At 40.7% G+C, this 22,559-nt stretch overlaps 1 protein-coding gene and 1 long non-coding RNA gene across 4 annotated transcripts; both read left to right on the top strand.

The window, feature by feature from the left end:
- The first annotated feature begins 1,238 nt into the window (after nucleotides 1-1,238).
- LOC106589819 (ribonuclease T2) lies at nucleotides 1,239-9,779 on the top strand. 3 transcript variants are annotated; one of them, XR_006762556.1, is made up of 11 exons: nucleotides 1,239-1,537; nucleotides 6,071-6,154; nucleotides 6,466-6,520; nucleotides 6,655-6,704; nucleotides 6,864-6,921; nucleotides 7,056-7,120; nucleotides 7,234-7,347; nucleotides 7,472-7,517; nucleotides 8,098-8,169; nucleotides 8,416-8,662; nucleotides 8,822-9,779. XR_006762556.1 is itself a non-coding variant. In XM_045710148.1 (11 exons), exons 2-10 carry the CDS (start codon nucleotides 6,078-6,080, stop codon nucleotides 8,608-8,610), a joined length of 732 nt encoding a protein of 243 aa, XP_045566104.1. In that variant the 5' UTR covers nucleotides 1,239-1,537; nucleotides 6,071-6,077; the 3' UTR covers nucleotides 8,611-8,656; nucleotides 8,817-9,779. The 3 variants fall into 3 exon arrangements, 2 of the variants coding, with proteins under 2 accessions (XP_045566104.1, XP_014035670.1); XM_045710148.1 differs by having other exon boundaries at nucleotides 8,416-8,656; nucleotides 8,817-9,779; XM_014180195.2 differs by having other exon boundaries at nucleotides 8,416-9,779.
- Nucleotides 9,780-13,384: 3,605 nt separating this feature from the next.
- LOC123731475 (uncharacterized) lies at nucleotides 13,385-15,963 on the top strand. The gene is made up of 2 exons (XR_006762625.1): nucleotides 13,385-14,107; nucleotides 15,191-15,963. It is a non-coding gene; the product is annotated as an uncharacterized lncRNA (long non-coding RNA).
- Nucleotides 15,964-22,559: the final 6,596 nt, after the last annotated feature.

Below are 22,559 nucleotides of genomic sequence, written 5' to 3' on the forward strand. Positions count from 1 at the left end.
CTCTGCCGCTAGAGCATGCTTTTGGGGCACAGTCGATACCGCGCTGGACTTCGGACTAGACCTGCTCCTTGCTGTTTCATTACATTGGTGTCAGAAGGTGTCCGGTGTCAGATGTTGCCCGGTGTCAGAAGTTGCCTGCTACATTGTACTTATCACATGATCTTGCGTGACTTCAATGTTCCCTACGAGACTGTGCTCGGGACACTCTTTACGCGACACTTCGATAGGAAGTGATTTTTGTAGCATTGGAAGGATTGTATTTTCGCTAACCCTAACCCTTTTCCTAAACTTAACGCCAGTCTCCTAAACGTCTACATTAATTATCATAACCTTCTTCTTAAATTCTCCTAACCTGCTATGAAAACGTAATTTCGGTATCGAAGTGTCGTAAAAAGTGTTTCTCCTGACAGGAGACTGTGAGACCAGTCGTTATTATTGTGTAAAAGTAGATGCCATAATAGAAAATGACTCGAGTAAAAGAGAAAGTCAACCAGTTAAAACACTACTTGAGTAAAAGTCTAAAAGTATTTGGTTTTAAATATACTTAAGTATCAAAATTAAATGTAATTGCTCAAATATACTTAAGTATCAAAATTAAAAGTATAAATAATTTCAAAATCCTTATATTAAGCAAACCGGACAGCACAATTCTCGTTTTTTATTGATGGGTGGACAGGGGCACACCAACACACAGACATAATTTACAAACAAAGCATTTGTGTTTAGTAAATCTGCCAGATCAGATAGAAGGGATGACCAGGGATGTTCTCCTAATAAGTGCCTGAATTGGACAATTTTCCTGTCCTGTTAAGTACTTTTGGGTGTCAGGGAAACTGTATGGAGTAAAAAGTACATCATTTTCTTTAGGAGTGTAGTTAAGTAAAAGTTGTAAAAAATAGTAAAGTAAAGTACAGATACCCCCCAAAAAACTACTTAAGTAGTACTTTAAAGTATTTTTTAATTAAGAACTTTCCACTCAGCTCTGTTGCAGGAAAACAATTTCACACTTTCATTATTATAGGCTACTACCAGAGACAGTAGAGAAAGCGAGACATCCACACATTTTTTCAGTTTAGAGCGTGGCAATTCTGGTCTACTTATTGCCCCTGCCACCCTGAAGGGCTGCCCAATATCTCACTGGCTATTTTTTTCTGGTCGGGCGGGGTGGGTGGGGAGAGCTGGGAAAGGACAATAAATAGACCAGAACCATTGGTCTTACACGGTAAAGCAAGCTCACGTGAGAGAGGAGACGCCTACTTACACAGACAGGAACCGTGAAAAAAATGTCCAATGATAAACTTCCTGAGTAAGACATCTTTATTTATCCACCATCTTTTCTACTGCCAGACGTCGAATCGTAGTGGCTATCTAATTTTAAACCATAAGTGATACTAATGAGATGTCATATTGCTCATCTATAAAACAATATAAATATTTCCTCATCTAAATGGTCCTTCCAAACTTCTAGTTGTGTATACACCAGGTTACTGTAGCAGGGTTTTATATCGATCCACAAGAACAAAAGAACAAAACACAGGTAAGAACTTGTTGTGTCACTCGTAGGCTATATTGAAAATGTACCCACATAGTGAAGGCTACGTGTAGCCAGCTGGAGACAGTGTTTGTGAAATAATGACAGTAACCCATAGCCTTCTATTGTGAAAGCTCAAGTTGCTCTCCCCCACAACGACGGTTTACACAGAGTTGCAAAACAGGCTCGATTATTTGACTTGACAGCAAACCGTGGCGCTAATGGGCGCAAATATAAGCTCAATGGTATTTGGCAAGCACCAATGTAAGAATCCCACCATTTAAACCAATGTAGCCTTTAACTGTTATTACATATGCTATATCGACTAAAATTAAACAATTTATATAATAGGCTAAAAACATTTAAGTCAAGGGCGAAATTGTGGTGAAGGTATTGGGAGAGAATGGTACTTTTTAAAACGCATTTCCTGCAATTCTGTACAGTTTGACATGACTTATCATGCCTCTATGGAGGAGTATATGGATGGGGTATTTTGAAAACACAACATAAGTGGAAGGAGAAGTAGTCACCATCAATAATGAATATAGGTGAGGTAATGACAGAGGTGATTGAGTCCAATAATCGCTGATGCGCGTGACAGGGGAAGGCAAGTGTGCTTAATGATGGTGGCAGGAGTGTGTAGTGCTGGGGAGCCTGGCGCGCTCGAGCCAGGGGGGAAGAGCCAGAGCAGGTGTGACACACATGCATATTACTTTATATTAAGAAGAAACAAAAGATGAAGACTGAGTTTTATTATAGTTGGAGTTCATCTACCTACAGTTGAAGTCGAAAGTTTACATACACTTAAGTTGGAGTTATTAAAACTCGTTATTCAACCACTCCACAAATTTCTTGTTAACAAACTATGGTTTTGACAAGTCAGTTAGGAAATCTACTTTGTGCATGACACAAGTAATTTTTCCAACAATTGTTTACAGACAGATTATTTCACTTATAATTCACTGTGTCACAATTCCAGTAGGTCAGAAGTTTACATACACTAAGTTGACTGTGCCTATAAACAGCTTGTAAAATTCCAGAAAATGTCAATGCTTTAGAAGCTTCTGATAGGCTAATTGACATCATTTGAGTCAATTGGAGGTGTACCTGTGGATGTATTTCAAGGCCTACCTTCCAACTCATTGCCCCTTTGCTTGACATCATGGGGAAATCAAAATAAATCAGCCTCAGAAAAAAAATTGTAGACCTCGAAAATTCTGGATCATCCTTGGGAGCAATTTCCAAATGCCTGAAGGTACCACGTTCATCTGTACAAACAATAGTACGCAAGTATATACTTGAAATGCATTGTTGGTTAAGGGCTTGTAAGTAAGCATTTCACAGTACGGTGTGTTGTATTCGGCACATGTGACAGAACATTTGATTTGATTTGAATTCAATTGATTGGACATGATTTGGAGAGGCACACACCTGTCTATATAAGGTCCCAAAGTTGACAGTGCATGTCAGAGCAAAAACCAAGCCATGAGGTCGAAGGAATTCTCCGTAGAGCTCAGAGACAGGATTGTGTCAAGGCACAGATCTTGGGGAGGGTACCAAAACATTTCTGCAGCAATGAAGGTCCCCAAGAACATCATTTTTAAATGGAAGAAGTTTGGAACCACCAAGACTCTTCCTAGACCTGGCCAAACTGAACAATCGGGGGAGAAGGGCCTTGTTCAGGGAGGTGACCAAGAACCTGATGGTCACTCTGACAGAGCTCCAGAGTTCCTCTGTGGAGATATGACAACCATCTCTGCAGCACTCCACCAATCAGGCCTTTATGGTAGATTGGCCAGACGGAAGCCGCTCCTTAGTAAAAGGCACATGACAGCCCGTTTGCAGTTTGCCACCAGGCACCTAAAGACTCTCAGAGTGCTCAGGACCTCAGACTGGGGAAAAGGTTCACCTTCCAGTAGAGCAATGACCCTAAGCACATAGCCAAGATAGCACAGGAGTGGCATCTTGACAAGTCTCTGAATGTCTTTGAGTGGCCCAGCCTGAGCCCGGACTTGAACCCAATCAAACATATCTGGAGAGACCTGAAAATAGCTGTGCAGCGACGCTCCCCATCAGGATCTGCAGAAAAGAATGGGAAAAACTCCCCAAATATGGGTGTTCCAAGCTTGTATCATTTAAAAAATAAAAATAAATGTTTTAAACCTTTTATTCAACTAGGCAAGTCAGTTAAGAACAAATTCTTATTTTCAATGACAGCCCAGGAACAGCAGGTTAACTGCCTTGTTCAGGGGCAGAACAACAGATTTTTACCTTGTCAGCTCAGGGATTTGATCTTGCAACCTTTCGGTTATTAGTCCAACGCTCTAATCACTAGGCTACCTGCTGCCCCAATTTAATAACCTAAGAAGACGTGAGGCTGTAATCGCTGCCAAAGGGGCTTCAACAAAGTACTTAGTAAAGGGTCTGAATACTTATGTAAATGTGATATTTCTATTTTTTATTTGTAATATATTTGCTAAAATGTCTAAAAATCTGTTTTTGCTTTGTCGGTATGGGGTATTGTGTGTGTGTGTGTGTGTGTGTGTGTGTGTGTGTGTGTGTGTGTGTGTGTGTGTGTGTGTGTGTGTGTGTGTGTGTGTGTGTGTGTGTGTGTGTGTGTGTGTGTGTGTGTGTGTGTGTGTGTGTGTGTGTGTGTGTGTGTGTATTTATCAGGGGGAAAAAACAATTTAATCCGTTACAATAAGGCTGTAAAGTAATACAAATATATAGAAAAAGTCAAGGTCTGAATACTTTTTGAATACAGTGCTCTGACCTAATGAGAATGGGGTGGCCAATCATATTTCAGGGGGGGGTTGGTGCAACCCCGGGCCAGACTAACGCATTTGGGGCCCCGGGGCACCTACCTCCAGCGGGCTCAGATTTTTCTGCAATTCTACACATTTTGCCATGGGGCAGAGAGAAAAATAGTTATTGATTCAAGACATTTTAACTTTACATTTTCTTAATGAATTTCAAAAAAATCCTAACAATATAATTCCACTTTGACGTTATGGGGTATTGTGTATACATCAGTGATACAAAATCTAAATGTAATCCATTATTCAATTCAGGCTGTAAAACAACAAGATGTGGAATAAGTCAAGGGGCGGGAGTACCTTCTAAAGGCACTGTATATACACTACATGGTCAAAAGTATGTGGACACCCATATACTATGGGTGTCCACATTCCAAATTAGTGGATTCGGCTATTTCAGCCACACCGTTGTTGACAGACGTATGAAATCAAGTACAAAGCCATGCAATCTACATAGACAAACACTGGTAGTAGAATTGCCCGTACTGAAGAGCTCAGTGACTTTCAACGTGGCACCGTCATAGGATGCCACCTTTCCAACAAGTCCGCGTGTCAAATTTCTGCCCTGCTAGAGCTGCCCCGATTAACTATATGTGCCGTTATTATGAAGTGGAAAGTTCTCAGAGCAACAACGTCTCAGCCACGAAGTGGAAGGCCACACAAACTCACAGAATGGGACCGCCAAGTGCTAAAGCACGTAGCGCATAAAATATCATCTGTCCTCGGTTTCTGCAATCACTACCAAGTTCCAAACTGGCCCTGGAAGCAACGTCAGCACAATAACTGTTCGTCAGGAGCTTCATGAAATAGGTTTCCATGGCCGAGCAGCCGCACACAAGTCTAAGATCACAATGCACAATGCCAAGCGTCGGCTGGAGTTGTGTAAAGTTCCCCGCCGTTGGACTCAGGAGCAGTGGAAACGTGTTCTCTGGAGTGATGAATCACGCTTCACCATCTGGCAGTCCGACGAATCTGGGTTTGCCCGATGCCAGGAGAACGCCACCTGTCCCAATGCATAGTGCCAACTGTAAAGTTTGGTGGAGGAGGAATAATGGTCTGGGGCTGTTTTTCATCGTTCAGGCTCCTTAGTTTCAGTGAAGGGAAATCTTAACGCTACCGCATACAATGACATTTGTGACATTTGTGGCAAGTTTGGTGAAGGATCTTTCCTGTTTCAGCATGACAGTTCTCCGTGTACAAAGCGAGGTCCATACAGAAATGGTTTGTTGAGATTGGTGTAGAAGAATTTGACTGGCCTGCACAGAGCCTTGACCTCAACCCCATCGAATACCTTTGGGATGAATTGGAACACCAACTGCGAGCCAGGCCTAATCGCCCAACATCAGTGCCTGACCTCACTAATGCTCTTGTGGCTGAATGGAAGAAAGTCCCCGCAGCAATGTTCCAACATCTAGTGGAAAGCCTTCCCAGAAGAGTGGAGGCTGTTATAGCAGCAAAGGGAGGACCAACTCCAACTTAATTCCCATGATTTTGGAATGAGAGGTTTTATTTTAAATAAATGATTGTGGGGGACGAATCAACCTTTTCTGAATATCCCCTGTGGTAATTCCACCTATGATTTAAGTGGCATATACAATTTACGTTTTAGGTGTTATAATTGTAAGAGTTAGCCTACCAACAAATATATTAGGCCTACAGATCATGTCAATCCAGCTATGGTCCAAAATCGACCTATCCTAATGGTATGTTTTCTTTGTTTCAGCGTAAACATGAAATCTTTGGCGCTTGTTGTCCTGCTGTGCCTTGGCTGCGGTCTGATGTCTTCCTCATTCGTACTCGCGTCGCCGTAAGTACTGGTAGGCCTGTCTGTCTGGTTAATGCACTGGTAGGCGTATCTGTCTGGTTAATGGCCTCTGCATTAAGCCCTTCATTCCAATGTAAGTAGTGTTTTTGAGACACAACAGCCCATAGGTCAGCGTGAGGCAGCTAGGATCAATCCCCCAACCTTCCAAACCCAGGACACTCTAACCACAAGGCCACTGAGTTGCTGTCATTCCGTAGCAGGTCTCAATGCAAATTAAAGGCCATTAAATGAGTGAGGCACTTTGATCATGCTAATGTTACTATTTTATTGAATGTAACTCTGCTTTATTTCAGGCATATGTGGAGTAAGTTGATCCTGACTCAACACTGGCCAAGAACATTTTGCAGTGTAAGCTACTTTATGGTTTCATAGCATAATAAACTCTACGTATCATGTGTTGATCTGATTGTATAATTGATACGGTGGCCATAAGTTTCCAGATGTGCCACCTTGTATGACAAAATAAACATTTTGATTTGCAGATGGAACACTGTGATCCCAAATATGACTACTGGACTTTGCATGGACTGTGGTAAGGATGACTTAATAATATTCAGTAAAAGATAAAGCACTGAAGATGCTGCCTTTGCCCCCAACCCAATCATCATGGTTTCTGAATTTGAGTGACAAGATAAACTGTTGTGGACTCTGTTATCTTTGTACACATTTGACCAATGTCTGTGTCTTACAGGCCAGATAAAGGCCAGGAATGCAATTCATCTTGGCACTTCAATGTAACTCTAATCCAGGTATGTTCTGCTGGGGGAAAAAAACATACATTTTGCTTATTCGTGACAAAAAAAAATCATTTTGAAGTTAAAAGTCAAGTGTTTCTAATTTAAAAAAATTACGAGAAATGTTTGATCGTGACTATGTTTTTCAGGACCTACTTCCAGATATGCAGAAGTGGTGGCCGGATCTTATAACTCCAGCATCCTCTGAATTCTGGTCTGTTCGAATTTTCTGTTTTGTATAAATACTTTACTCCGGGTCATTGTTATATTTTCAGGTAAGAAGATTTTTCTAAATAAATGTTTGCTCATTTGATCTTCTATTTACAGGCAATATGAATGGCAAAAACATGGAACGTGTGCTGCAAAAGCAGAGTCCCTAAACAGTCAACACAAATACTTTGGCAAAGTCCTGGAGCTGTATCACACGTTAGACCTTGATGGGTAAGTGTACTGAATTAACAATAGAGTATCCTCATGAAACATATGGGATAATATATGGTCTATATACCCTGAAGCCTGATTTATGTTTCTACTAGTTATTTATAAATTCTTTGTATGTCTTCAGAGTGATGAAGAAATTTAATATTGTGCCCTCGGAGACGTACTACGCTGTAAGTACATCATTATTATTACATTACCAAGGACAATGGCATCTTGCACTGATTCAATTGCTGTATGTTTAAAGTTAGACTTAAAGAACGGCAAGTATTTCTGCGTGATATCAAGAAATATACTATACTGTGTTAAATGAAACCCTGTGTTATGGGAAACCCGCCATAGTTTTTAATTTACTCCAAGTCATTTGACTTACTGTTCCTGTTTACAGATGTAGTATCTTGATTTGAGCCAGTTTACTACAGCAGAAAAATAATCCTGCAGCAACGGGAAATGTGAATTATTATGTGTAATTAATGGACATTTTTGTAAGGGTTGATACATTTTTCGTAAGGGAAACTCAAATCAGAAATGTCAAAGTGGAAATTACAAACTTCAGAAGCCTTTTTAAACCTCAAATACACTTCACATGTTGAAGTTCTTGCATTGCAGGAAAGTTTTCCTGCAACAGGGTAATCAAATTAAGATCTTACATCTATACTTAGCTACTGTCAGTGAAATGGCTCAGATGTGTGCGTGCGTCCAATAGCATGTGATGAATACTCATGGTTAAATGTACTACTTCTGTGTTTTTAGTTTGACCACATTGAAGGAATCATTCTCAACTTCTACAGTGTGAAACCAAAGATTCAGTGCATTCATCCAAAGGTATCATGTTTTTTTAATATTTTTATTTTGGTAAAATGCAAACTCAAGCACAACTAGTTATTGAATTTGCCTACAGGTTTTCTTTGAAGAGTAGAGGATTATGTGGAGTGCGTAAAATTTTGTATTTAGAATACATTTCCTTAATCATTCTACATAAATAGTATTTGTTTCACACAACTAAAATGTTAAATCATGAATCCTAACCCTGAATCGAGAGTGTATCACTAAGTTATTTCCTGTTCACAGGGTGGGAAGGTGCAAATCTTGGGCCAGATCGAGATCTGCTTCAACTCAGACTTCCAACTTGCCAACTGTGAGCATTCTGAGACAGACACTCTGAGACTAACTGACTTCCTCAATGTTAAGGGTACAGAGTTTAGTGTATGTGACCATGCCACACCTGTCTACTACCCTCCCCTTAAGGGGAAGCCATCAATGTAGTGGCTAGTGAGGTCTCTTTACTCTATAATCAGTCATATCTCACATGGAACATACTCTTCCAAAAAAGGGTTCTTCGGCTGTCTCATAGGAGAAACCTTTTTGGTTCCAGGTAGAAACCTCTGTAGAAAGGGTTCTACATGGAACGCAAAAGGGTTCTACCTGCAACCAAAAAGAGTTCTTCAAAGGGTTCTACTATGGGGACAGCCGAAGAACCCTTTAAGGTTCTAGATAGCACTTTTTTTTCCTGAGCGTAGATACACTTAGTAGAACCTTGTGAGTTAGCTCAGAAATACTTTACTAAAGTACTAAAAACACAACTGTTTCCAATTGAATTTGTCGACTACTATTTTGATGTGTTTTCTGGCATTCAAACTTAAAATTGTACTGTTTGATTCTTAGAAGCAGGTTGATCATGTTTTAACTCAGGGAATAAATCAGCTTTTAATGATAACATTCCTGAAGACCTATACTTCTTATATAATGCTTTATAAATCTTTTATACACAAATAGCATACTAAGAGTGATATAAGGTCCTTAAATCTTGTGCTTTGCCAAATGTGTCATACAAATATATAAAAAATGTTTTATTGTCACATACAACAAATCGGTACAGTGAAATGTGTTGTTTTACAGGGTCAGCCATAGTCAGATTTTCCCCTTGTCGCCTCAGGTATTTGAACCAGCGACCTTTCTGTTATTGGCCCAACGCTCTAACTGATCATAATAACCCTAATGCCACCAGTAATATAGTATGACATCTGCTTTTAAATTATTATTTAAATTGTTTTAAAGTATGGTCCTACTTTTTGTCAAACAAAATCTAAAGTTTTTAATGCACAGTTTATGAAGAAGTCTGTTCACTGCTTCCATTATTCTTGAAATATGTTTTGATGTAAAAAGTGTTGAATAATTAAGATTGTGTATGGTGGTGGATAAAACGCATTGGTTTACTTTAGTAATGCCATCTCCATAATTTGATGGAATGATGATCATGATTTAATCAGATATAGTTATTGTATCTGAAACTGATGTTGTTTCTGCTGTTAAGTTAGTTAGATTTCATTTCAGTTGTGGGATAATCTTTGGTTTTAAATGGTGGTTTTATTTGACATGGTTCCGATCCTCTGTAATTTTTACGGACAATTAATTAAATACATGTTTCTATTGCAGCAGTTGTACATACTCTTTACCCCTACAATTTGCATTTTAGTGAATCCAGGTAACTAGTGTAATGTGTAAGTATGCACATTCAACTACATGCCACAAGAGGTCAGGAAACGTCTACACAACACCAATGGCCAACAGAGGCAGTTTACCTGTCTTACATTGTCTAGTATTGTTCAGTCTGTTACAATAAATCAAACATTTAAAGAAATGGTATATCCACAAAAAGTATTGCATGATATAAAACTCCATGTGATTACTACTCAATCGTAACTGTCTCCTGAGCAAGAAGATGTCTAAATCATTTTTGTTAATGAAAGCTATTTACTATAGTGGTAGAATAGCAATGCTGGTGGTGTATAGGCTAGTTATCCCATACAGTCAAGCCTTTGATCTTTCCTCTTGACAATTTACCTTGTGTGTATGAGATTTATTGGCTGTTGGAGTACATGAGACATTGTGCTTTTTACAGACCTGGACCTCATGCAAGGCATGGAAACATACTGAAGAGCTTCATCTGTTAGTGGCCGGTGGTAAGTAAAGCTTATTTTTGCAAGAAGTATTTTAACTTTTTTAAATAAAAGGGATTTATCAAAATCCTGGGACAGAATGTTTAAATATACACACAATAACTTGTCTAACTTACATGTCATCATAGTTGAGTATTTCCCTTGCAAATGTGAACTGCAATTGACTCCCTGACCCCAAAATAAAAGTTTTAATTTTGTATTATGGGCCTTGGCTGTCAGATATAATGAATATTATGTGTGGCGCAATCAGTTTTATGTAAGCTGTTGTAGTAGGATAAGAGGAAAGCGGTTATAGCAGGGGTGTAAAACATACAGCCGGCGACGGGTTCCAATCCCACTCGTGTGTGTGGTTTGAGTATTTTTAATAAAATAATATTTTATGGGTGGTGTTATGGACACAATATACTTTAAAATGACTAAAACCAAATTGAAACTGTAGAAATTATAATGGTTCTACATTCATGCAGTTTCTGTGTCCAGCTCACTAATAATAACCTAAATAAAACTAGACAGTAAAGGAGCACTGAAAATATAACCAAAATATAACCAAATGCGGCCCCCGGGTAAAATTAGTTTTACACCCCTGGGTTATAGTGTCAATGTGAAATCTCATTTGCCAAGAACAGGAAACATCAAATAGGTGTAGGGGGAGCAACAGCTGCCTCAGTTGGTATTAGACACACACAGTGAGATCCATGCATCACTCCTAATGTGGTTGTTGAAGTCGCTTAACAGTGGGTAGTCAGGTTGATTCTTCCTGACTGAAAACTCTCAGCTGCATCACTGTTACCTAATTGGTAACCAAGCCCATTTAGAAATACATTTCATTCCTCTCCTCTCCTTTTGAGGGGTTAAGTGTCTTATGTCCTCAGCTCAATGGAGACAGCATGGGATAGTCACCCACACAAGAGCACTCATGGCCTCATTCCTCAGCTCCTCTATAGCCAGGGTGGTTTCCTCTTGGTAGAGGTCCTGAGTCAGACCTCCTCTATAGCCAGGGTGGTTTCCTCTTGGTAGAGGTCCTGAGTCAGACCTCCTCTATAGCCAGGGTGGTTTCCTCTTGGTAGAGGTCCTGAGTCAGACCTCCTCTATAACCAGGGTGGTTTCCTCTTGGTAGAGGTCCTGAGTCAGACCTCCTCTATAGCCAGGGTGGTTTCCTCTTGATAGAGGTCCTGAGTCAGACCTCCTCTATAGCCAGGGTGGTTTCCTCTTGGTAGAGGTCCTGAGTCAGACCTCCTCTATAGCCAGGGTGGTTTCCTCTTGGTAGAGGTCCTGAGTCAGACCTCCTCTATAGCCAGGGTGGTTTCCTCTTGGTAGAGGTCCTGAGTCAGACCTCCTCTATAGCCAGGGTGGTTTCCTCTTGGTAGAGGTCCTGAGTCAGACCTCCTCTATAGCCAGGGTGGTTTCCTCTTGGTAGAGGTCCTGAGTCAGACCTCCTCTATAGCCAGGGTGGTTTCCTCTTGGTAGAGGTCCTGAGTCAGACCTCCTCTATAACCAGGGTGGTTTCCTCTTGGTAGAGGTCCTGAGTCAGACCTCCTCTATAGCCAGGGTGGTTTCCTCTTGGTAGAGGTCCTGAGTCAGACCTCCTCTATAGCCAGGGTGGTTTCCTCTTGGTAGAGGTCCTGAGTCAGACCTCCTCTATAGCCAGGGTGGTTTCCTCTTGGTAGAGGTCCTGAGTCAGACCTCCTCTATAGCCAGGGTGGTTTCCTCTTGGTAGAGGTCCTGAGTCAGACCTCCTCTATAGCCAGGGTGGTTTCCTCTTGGTAGAGGTCCTGAGTCAGACCTCCTCTATAGCCAGGGTGGTTTCCTCTTGGTAGAGGTCCTGAGTCAGACCTCCTCTATAGCCAGGGTGGTTTCCTCTTGGTAGAGGTCCTGAGTCAGACCTCCTCTATAGCCAGGGTGGTTTCCTCTTGGTAGAGGTCCTGAGTCAGACCTCCTCTATTGTGTTTACTTGATAGCTACCTACACAAATAGCTAGCTAGAACAAAGTGTTAATCAGATTAAAATTCATTAAAAAGATTTAAGAGCAATACAAATAAGTTGTCCAGTAGGCATCTACAGAGGGAGTTCCAAAGATCTAAATTAGCGGGTGACTGGTTAGGGGAGGGTGAAGGATGCTCCAAAATGTTTTTTTCCCCATTTCTAATGTAAAAAAAAAAAAAAAAGAAGGGAAAAAAAAGTACTTTATTTTGCTTTTATATTCTCAGAAACCTGAACTTATATTTTTGTTTTTCACCAAAGTTGCTTAAAAATACACAGTAATTGTTATTAACTGCAGTAGTAAAATAATCGCTTTCGTTCAGACAATATTATAGAGGAGGTCTGAGGTCCTGAGTCAGACCTCCTCTATAGCCAGGGTGGTTTCCTCTTGGTAGAGGTCCTGAGTCAGACCTCCTCTATAGCCAGGGTGGTTTCCTCTTGGTAGAGGTCCTGAGTCAGACCTCCTCTATAGCCAGGGTGGTTTCCTCTTGGTAGAGGTCCTGAGTCAGACCTCTTCTATAGCCAGGGTGGTTTCCTCTTGGTAGAGGTCCTGAGTCAGACCTCCTCTATAGCCAGGGTGGTTTCCTCTTGGTAGAGGTCCTGAGTCAGACCTCCTCTATAGCCAGGGTGGTTTCCTCTTGGTAGAGGTCCTGAGTCAGACCTCCTCTATAGCCAGGGTGGTTTCCTCTTGGTAGAGGTCCTGAGTCAGATCTCATCTTGGTAACGGTCCTAAACCAGATTTTTGTTACGTTACAGCCTTATTATACAATGGATTAAATAAAAACAATTCCTCATCAATCTACACACAATACCCCATAATGACAAAGCAAAAAAGAATGTTTAGATTTTTAAAAAATAGGTTGTTTACATAAGTATTCAGACCTGTTGCTATGAGACTCGAAATTGAGCTCAGGTGCATCCTGTTTTCATTGATCATCCTTGATGTTTCTACAACTTGATTGGAGTCCATCTGTGGTAAATTCAATGGATTAAACATGATTTGGAAAGGCACACACCTGTCCGTATAAGGTCCCACAGTAGACGGTGCATGTCAGAACAAAAACCATAACATTTTTCAATTCCTCATCAATCCACCGGGATTACATTTTTCTTTTACAGTCATTTTCTTAATGGGTGCATTCTTATTAGTAACTGGAATAAATAGTTTCATAAATGTGTCAAGTGCAGTGTCTGGTTGCTCATCATTACACACCACAGACCAGCAAATATTCTTTACATGATCAACATAGGAATCACTACAAAACCTCTTGTAGGACCTTTTATACACAATATTAAGTCCAGCCTTTGGAACACTGGTTTTCCTAGATATGGTAATATTGTGATCACTATAGCCATTGGATTTGGATACTGCTTTACAGCAGATTTCTCTATCATTAGTAAAGATGTGGATGATTTCATTCTCCTCTATAGCCAGGCTGGTTTCCTCTTGGTAGAGGTCCTAAGTCAGATCCAGTCAACTGGCTTTTAGTCAGTGTGAATTAATGGGAGCTGGTACCAGAGATAATGGTAATGGCTGATAGCAATTCTGTCTGCCGTTGAAAGCAATCGTTTTGTCATTCACTCATCTGTGGTAGATGAGAGCTAAGATCCTGTGTTGTGTCTGCCCTTCTTACTGTGAGGGCAACTGGGCCGAAAGGAAGTCATTTCACCTTGAGTCATCGCTGGTTCTCCCTGACCAGAGTGAGCGGTGAAAGTAAGGCTGAGTTCGTCTTCGCCTCGTTGACCGAAGACGAGGGTCCTTATGAAGAGCTCCTGAATACACCAGAGGATAGTATAATATAACAGTATTTGTGTTTTATATGGTGAGTATGTGATATCCTTTATTATGAGTGTAAGAAAAACAAGTGGATACATAGTGAGAGTATCCAGCTCTCTAATATAATGATGTCTAATCTGCATCAATAGAAAGGAGGAGTTTGGAGGACTAGTACAGAGAACTATATACTGGCTAACTGAGGAATATGCAGTTTAGCATTTTTGTCATTCATTTTGTTCTGGAGGCAGCTCTGCAAAGTGGTCACTAGCTGGCACAGCCACATTCCTAAAATGTGATTTTTAAACCTAAACCTAACCCTAACCACACCGTTAACCCTAATGCCAAACCCTAACCTTAACCACACCGTTAACCCTAATGCCAAACTCTAACCTTAAAAGAAGACCAAAAAGCTCATTTTTATTTAGATGAAGTTTTACATTATAGCCAATTTTGACTTTGCAGCTAGCCTATCTAAGGTGACATCGCTCAGTTCTGCCTCCAGGACAAGACTCATGACAGTAAATGTCAAGCTGCAATGTATACAGGACCAATATATGTTGTAGGTGTTAGTAGTCCAACAAAGGTGTTGCATGCAGAGTTCCTATATATTTCATAAAGCAGCTGTGTAGTCCTCAAAACCACATAACCTAGATATGCATTACCGTCCTCCTAAATCTAGTTAAATGACGGTAATCCTTCAGTGATACACCAGTCAAACACAATGAGAGATCTGTGGATTTTCAGACAAATCTCTATTCCCCAGGAAATTACACTGATAAAGAGTGCCACTGGATAGCCTGATTTATCAGCCTTCACCAATGCATTTTATGGTAGTGAGTTGATTAAATCTATAATTACAACTCACCTATGCTGTGATTAGAAATATGAAGTTATATTTTATCGTCAGTCATCTAAGGAATCACAATATATTTCAAGGAAATGAATAAATACATGATAAGATCTTGCTACTAGTATACCTAATTTGGGAGGCTTATCTAGGAATATCCAGGTGCAAGATGCTGTATTAAACGTGTGCAGCTACACAGGTGAGATGAAGGGAGGCATATCTTTTCACAGCAGACCGATAAACACAGCCAGGGTGACCACTGCTCCATTACTCACTCTCCAGAGAGCTGAAAGAACAGGAGACGGACATGAAGACCAGACAGATACGGGCGGCTGACATTCTGGGTCCTGATGGATTGCTCTCTATGGATCACAGCACCCCTGGCTTTGGGTGAGATAAGCTTAATCAGCCACAGGTCGGACCTGGGTACAGCCCAGATACTTCTCCACCTCTGTATCTCTGTCTCCAAGCATTCTATAGCTCGTATGTTCCATGCCTAACTACAGTCCTTCCAGCCATTTAGACACAGCAAAGCAGTACCAAGGCAAGGGTTTGAACCGCACTGATAACCATGGCATTTCTCATGAATGTGCATCCTGATATTTGAGGGTCAATGTGGAATGGCCAGTTTTTTGGGATAATTACATTTACTTACGTAAAAGACATTTCTTTTCACGTGAGTGAGCATGAACGATGGCTCAAATGATGTGCTCAGTGAATATATTAAGGTACCTTCTTAAACAAGATAAATGTTAAGCCATACTCTGTATCAGAGATTTGACACATTTATTTTAATTCATGTCTACCTCTAACAAGGAACAGTATTATGACTTGGTAATTCAATACAGTTTAGGTGAATGTCAAATCCTCTGAAGGAATATTTAAATCTATAATACGATTTAAAGAGTACAGTAATGTGGATATACTACTACAATCCTCCCATGTCATAGTAGTTCATTTATGGTATGACTTGAACATAAATGTAAGGTTCTGATATACTGTAAAAATAAATAAATGTCTGCATTACCGTATGTGCAGGCTGAGGTTCAGATCTACTACTGTATTCAGGCAGTTGTGCTTCAGCTCCATGGGGACCGGTGCAGTATGGGAGACTTACATAATCTGTTTGAAAGATCACTTGATTTCTTTCTGCTAATTTCATTGTGCTAAACGGCTTCGCATTGGTCTGTAATACAGATATGTGCCTTTAGTTATGCTCGAACCCTGTCCTTGTGTAACTGTTTGATTTCTCCACCTGCCCGCACTTCATATGTCACTCCAATGCTAATTATCTTATCTGTATACTGCATAGTAAAAAGTGTTCACACTGCACTATAATACTATTTATGGGGAATTATGCATTATAGTTTGTCCTGTGTAATCCTCTGTTTAATGATTAATGTCTGAATTAACGCGATCAGAAGATTAATTGATAGTTTGAGTCCGTGGCGGTCGTGACGTTTAAGATGAGGGAGCATGTTTTTTTATTTTTAATGAGCATGGTCTTATTTCTATTACAGCATATTGGATGACTGTCATTCATATTCCATTCACCCAGCTCAATGTAACATCCATAGGTTTAGGCTACTACAATGATACTCACATTTACCCTATACCCCTCATGAGGTTACTACAACCTATCCTATGAGTTTACAACGTAGGTGCACACAGGTCGAGAGAAATATTAGAGTAATTAAGGTGACAGGCAGCGACACATTCAATACCGCCTTGCACACTTGCCTGCAACTAGCTGATCTAGGGTGTAATCATTAGACCAACAGTTACAAACGAGAGTTTTTATTGGACAAATTCAGGTATGTTTATCCCTGTTTCGTTCCATTTGCTTCCGTTTAAGAAATGTTTTTCAACATAATCGGAGGAATGAATACACTCCTGATCACACGCAAACACAGTTCACAATCATAGCAGCCACATACAAACGGCATGATCATTTTGCTCGTTTTAGAATTCCTTCTCGCATCTACGCGCTCTCCGTCCTCTCACCTTTTCCCTTTGCTTGTGGACTTCAGTGCACAACACATCAGGTGGTTAAATCACATGGGTGCTTAACTCAATGAGGCACTGAAATTAACATGTTTTTCTTGAAAATCTATTTCCTTACTAATGGGTGTCTAGGTAGTGCAAGATTTAGTTTTGGCTGGCACACAACCTCATCACTGATTTCTATTAGTTTCCTTTATTGATGTTGATTTGTATCTGTCATAGTCTGATCCTAGAGGAAACATGCACCTAATTATTATCAGGAGGCACAGCACTGATGCCCAAAATCCAAATCTTTGAGAAAATAATGCTTAAAAAAAAGCTATATCGTCATTCTTCAGCATAATAACACAGCTCTGATCCGAACACAGCACCAGCTCTGATCCGAACACAGCACCAGCTCTGATCCGAACACAGCACCAGCTCTGATCCGAACACAGCACCAGCTCTGATCCGAACACAGCACCAGCTCTGATCCGAAAAACAGCACTGAAAGTCCACACCCCCTTGAACTTTTTTCACATTTTGTTGTCAGTACCTCAGTTTCATCCATTTAAATAAGGATCCCCCCCCCACACACACACACACACACACACACACACACACTTATCTACACAGCACCAGCTCTGATCCGAACACAGCACCAGCTCTGATCCGAAAAACAGCACTGAAAGTCCACACCCCCTTGAACTTTTTTCACATTTTGTTGTCAGTACCTCAGTTTCATGCATTTAAATAAGGATCCCCCCCCCCACCACACACACACACACACACTTATCTACACACCATACTGCACACTTTTAAGGAAATTGGGGGTTTTTTGTGTGGAAAAAAATAAATATATATATATATATATATATATATGCGAGTCTGTTGGGATAGCTCACTACCAACTTTGCACACCTAAATTTGGCAATATTTGACCATTCTTCTTTACAAACTGTTCAAGCTGTCAAGTTCCTTGGGGATCGTTAATGGACAGCAATCTTCAAGTCATGCCACAAAGTTTTGATTGGATTTAGGTCAGGGCTCTGAATGGGCCATTCAAGGACATATACCTTTTTATTCCTTAGTCACTACACTGTAGCTTTGGCTTGTTTGCTTCGGGCGTTGTCATGGTGAAAGGTGAACTTCCGTTCCAGTTTCAACTTTCTTGCAGAGGTCAGCAGGTTTTCCTCAAGGACTTTTCTGTACATTGCTCCATAAAGTGCCCGTCCCTGATTGCCATAACATGATCCTCCACCACAATGCTTTACAGTAGGGATGGTGTTCTTTGGGTGATGTGCCGTGTTGGGTTTGCGCCAAACGTAACGCTTTGCATTTAGACCAACATTTTAAATTTGAGTTTCGTCAGACAAAACTTTTTGACACATGGCTACAGAATCTCCTGAGTTTTTTTTTTTTGCGTACTTCAAACAGGATTCAAGATGTGCTTTCTTGAGTAATGGCTTCCTTTTTGCCACCCTACCAAACATGCCAGATTTGTGGCATGCTTGGGGGGGTGTATTTATTCCTCGTGTTATTATTTAAAAAAAAAAAAAAAATATGTATAATTCTCTCTGCATTGTTGGGAAGGGCCCGTAAGTAAGCATTTCACTGTTAGTCTACACCTGCTGTTTACAAAGCATGTGACAAATACATTTATTTGATATTGTTGTCACATGACCACTTTGATCAACCATAAAACCCTGTAGTTCTTTCAAAGTTGCCATTGTACTCTCGGTAGCCTCTCTGATTAGTCTTCTACTTGCTCGGTCATCCAGTTTGGAGGGATAAAGGCAAGGTATACACCGTCCAGCTCCTTGGTGCTCATGGTTGAGTGTTTGCTTTGCAATTCACTACCCACAGAGGGAAGCTACAGCAACTGCTGAATTTATCCTGAAATCATGTGAATCACTACAATTTAACACAGGTGGAGGCCAATTAACTTGGTGTGTGATTTTGAAGGTGATTGGTTACACCTGAGCTAAATTAGGATTGCGATTACACTTATCCAAACAAGCTATTTCATTTTTTATTTTCAAAAATTCTTCATATTATATTTATTTATTAATATTTTTTTTACCTCGATGTTGTGGGGTAGGATGTGTAGATCAATAAAGGAAAACAAATATTTTAATTCCAGGCTACAGTATACAGTGCATTCGGAAAGTATTCAGACCCCTTGACTTTTTCCACATTTTGTTATGTTACAGTCTTATTCTAAAATTGATTAAATAAACAAATGTCCTCATCAATCTACACACAATACCCAATAATGACAAAATGAAAACAGGTTTTTAGAAAGGTTTGCAAATTTATAACAAATAAACAACAGAAATACCTTATATTCAGACCCTTTGCTATGAGACTCAAAATTGAGCTCAGGTGCATCCTGTTTCCATTGATCATCCTTGAGATGTTTCTACAACTTGATTGGAGTCCACTGGTGGGAAATTCAATTGATTGGACATGATTTGGAAAGGCACACGCCTGTCTACATAAGGTCCCACAGTTGACAGTGCATGTCAGAGCAAAAACCAAGCCATGAGGTTGAAGGAATTGGGAAAGATCTGGGTAAGGGTACCAAAAATGTTCTGCAGCGTTGAAAGTCCCAAAGAACGCAGTGGCCTCCATCATTCTTAAATGGAAGAAGTTTGGAACCACCAAGACTCTTCCTAGAGCTGGCCGCCTAGCCAAACTGAACAATCGGGGTAGAAGGGCCTTGGTCAGGGAGGTGACCAAGAACCCGATGGCCACTCTGATAGAGCTCCAAAGTTCCTCTGTGGAGATGGGTGAACCTTCCAGAAGGACAACCCTCTCTGCAGCACTCCACCAATCAGGCCTTTATGGTAGAGTGACCAGACAGAAGCCGTGCCACTCTACCATAGCCTGGCCAGACAGAAGCCACTCCTCAGTAAAAGGCACGACAGCCCGCTTGGAGTTTGCCAAAAGGCACTTAAAGGACTCTCAGACCATGAGAAACAAGATTCTCTGGTGTGATGAAACCAAGATTGAACTCTTTGGCCTGAATGCCAACCGTCACGTCTGGAGGTAATCTGGCACCATCTCTACAGTGAAGCATGGTGCTGTTGGCAGCATCATGCTGTGGGATGTTTTTCAGTGGCAGGGACTGGGGGACTAGTCAGGATCGAGGGAAAGATGAACAGAGCAAAGTACAGAGAGATCCTTGATGAAAACCTGCTCCAGAGCGCTCAGGACCTGTCACACCCTGATCTGGTCTTTGTGCTCGTCTCCACCACCTCCAGGTGTCACCCATCTTCCCCATTATCCCCTGGGTATTTATACCTGTGTTTTCAGGCTGTCTGTGCCAGTTTGTCATGTATGTTCCAAGTCAACCAGCATGTTTTTCCGTTGCTCCTGCCTTTTCTGTTCTCTTTTGCTAGTCCTCCCGGTTTTGACCCTTGCCTGTTTTCTGGACTTTGTACCCGCCTGCTTGACCTTTCTGCCTGCCCTGACCTTGAGCCTGCCTGCCACACTGTACCTCTTGGACTCTGAACTAGTTTTGACCTTTTGCCTGTCCACAACCATTCCCTTGCCTACCCCTTTTGGATTATTAATAAATATCAAAGACTAAAACCATCTGCCTCTCGTGTCTGCATCTGGGTCTCGCCTTGTGCCCTTATAGGACCTCAGACTGGGGCGAAGATTCACCTTCCAACAGGACAATGACCCTAAGCACACAGCCAAGACAAAGCAGGAGTGGCTTCGGGACAAGTCTTTGAATGTCCTTGAGTGGCCCAGCCAGAGCCCGGACTTGAACCTGATTGAACATCTCTGGAGATACCTAAAAATACCTGTGCAGCAACGCTCCCCATCCAACCTGACAGTGCTTGAGAGGATCTGAAGAGAAAAATGGGACAAACTCCCCAAATACAGGTGTGACAAGCTTGTAGCGTCAGACCCAAGAAGACTTGAGGCTGTAATCGCTGTTAAAACCTGTTGGGGGCAGTATTTTCACGGCTGGATGAAAAACGTACCCAATTTGAACAGGTTACTACTCTGGCCCAGAAACTAGAATATGCATACTATTAGTAGATTTGGATAGAAAACACTCTGAAGTTTCTAAAACTGTTTGAATGGTGTCTGTGAGTATAACAGAACTCATATGGCAGGCAAAAACCTGAGAAAAAGTCAAGCAGGAAGTGAAAAATCTGAGGTTGGAGTTTTTTCAAGTGATTGCCTTGACTGTACTGTACGTGACTTAGGGTTCATTTTGCACTTCCTAAAGCTTCCACTAGATGTCAACAGTCTTTAGAACGGTGTTTGAAGATTCTATGGTGAATTTGCTGGGAATAACAGCACAAGGAAGTAGGTGTCCCATTATAAGGCATGGGCTCAGTCACGCGCAAGGACTTGGGAGCGAGCTGAGTTCATATTCACTCCTAAAGAGAACGGATAGGTCCGGTTGGAATTTTATTCAAGATATATGATAAAACAACCTAAAGATTGATTCTATACATCGTTTTACATGTTTCTACAAACTGTAGTATAACTTTTTTGACTTTTCGTCTGGACTAAGTAAGCATGCGCGTTGTGGATTTGGATAGTGAACCTAACGCGCGAACAAAATTGATTATTTGGACATAAATATGAACTTTATCGAACATTTATTGTGGAGCTGGGGTTCCTGTGAGTGCCTTCTGATGAAGATAATCAAAGGTAAGTGAATATTTCTAATGTAATTTCTTAGTTTTATTGACTCCAAGATGGCGGGTTTCTGTTTGCTTGTTATTGGTGTCTTCTGGGCTGTACTCAGATTATTGCAAATTGTGCTTTTGCCGTGAACCTTTTTTGAAATCTGACAAAGCGATTACATTTAGGAGAAGTGTATCTATAATTCTGTGCATAACACTTCTATATTGATCAAAGTTTATGATGAGTATTTCTGTAATATGTGTGCTCATTGTGCTCATTCACCGGGAGGTTTGGAGGGAAAACATTTCTCAACATTACGCGCCAATGTAAAATGCTGTTTTTGGATATAAATATGAACTTTATCGAGCAAAACATACATGTATTGTGTAACATAATGTCCTAGGAGTGTCATCTGATGAAGATCGTCAAAGGTTAGTGCATAATTTTAGCTGAATTTCTGGTATTTGTGACGCCTGTCCTTGCTAGGAAAATGGCTGTGTGGTTTTTCTTGTGTTGGAACTGTCCTAACATAGTCTAATTTTATGCTTTCGCCGTAAAGCATTTTTGAAATCAGACAATGTGGTTGGATTAATGAGTCTTATCTTTAAAATGGTGTAAATTAGTTGATTGTTTGAGAAAATGGAATTATGAGATTTTAGCTGTTTTGAATTTGGCGCTCTGATTTTCCACTGGCTGTTGTCAAAATCAATCCCGTTAACGGGATAAGAATGGGAAGGGGTCCCCTAGAGGTTAAAGGTGCTTCAACAAAGTACTGAGTAAAGGGTCTGAATACTAATGGAAAAGTGATATTTAACTTTTTTGTTTTTGTTTTAAAATGTCTAAAAACCTGGTATTGCCTGTAGATTGATGAGGGGGGGGGGACTATTTAATCAATTTTAGAATAAGGTGTTAACGTAACTAAAATGTGGAAAAAGTCAAGGGGTCTGACTACTTTCCAAATCCACTAAGGCTACAAAAGGTGGACTTTTTGAATGGATGGTGTAGACTTTCT

This window comes from Salmo salar, chromosome ssa28 (genome assembly GCF_905237065.1).
Source record: "Salmo salar chromosome ssa28, Ssal_v3.1, whole genome shotgun sequence".
Taxonomy (NCBI): Eukaryota; Metazoa; Chordata; class Actinopteri; order Salmoniformes; family Salmonidae; genus Salmo; species Salmo salar.

Bases quoted from the DNA above. Each gene is read 5' to 3' on its own strand.
- LOC106589819 (XM_014180195.2), top strand. From the start codon at position 6,078: ATGAAATCTTTGGCGCTTGTTGTCCTGCTGTGCCTTGGCTGCGGTCTG. The intron at 6,521-6,654 runs GTAAGCTACTTT...TTTGATTTGCAG, and splicing joins GGCCAAGAACATTTTGCAGT to ATGGAACACTGTGATCCCAA. The intron at 6,922-7,055 runs GTATGTTCTGCT...TATGTTTTTCAG, and splicing joins TCAATGTAACTCTAATCCAG to GACCTACTTCCAGATATGCA.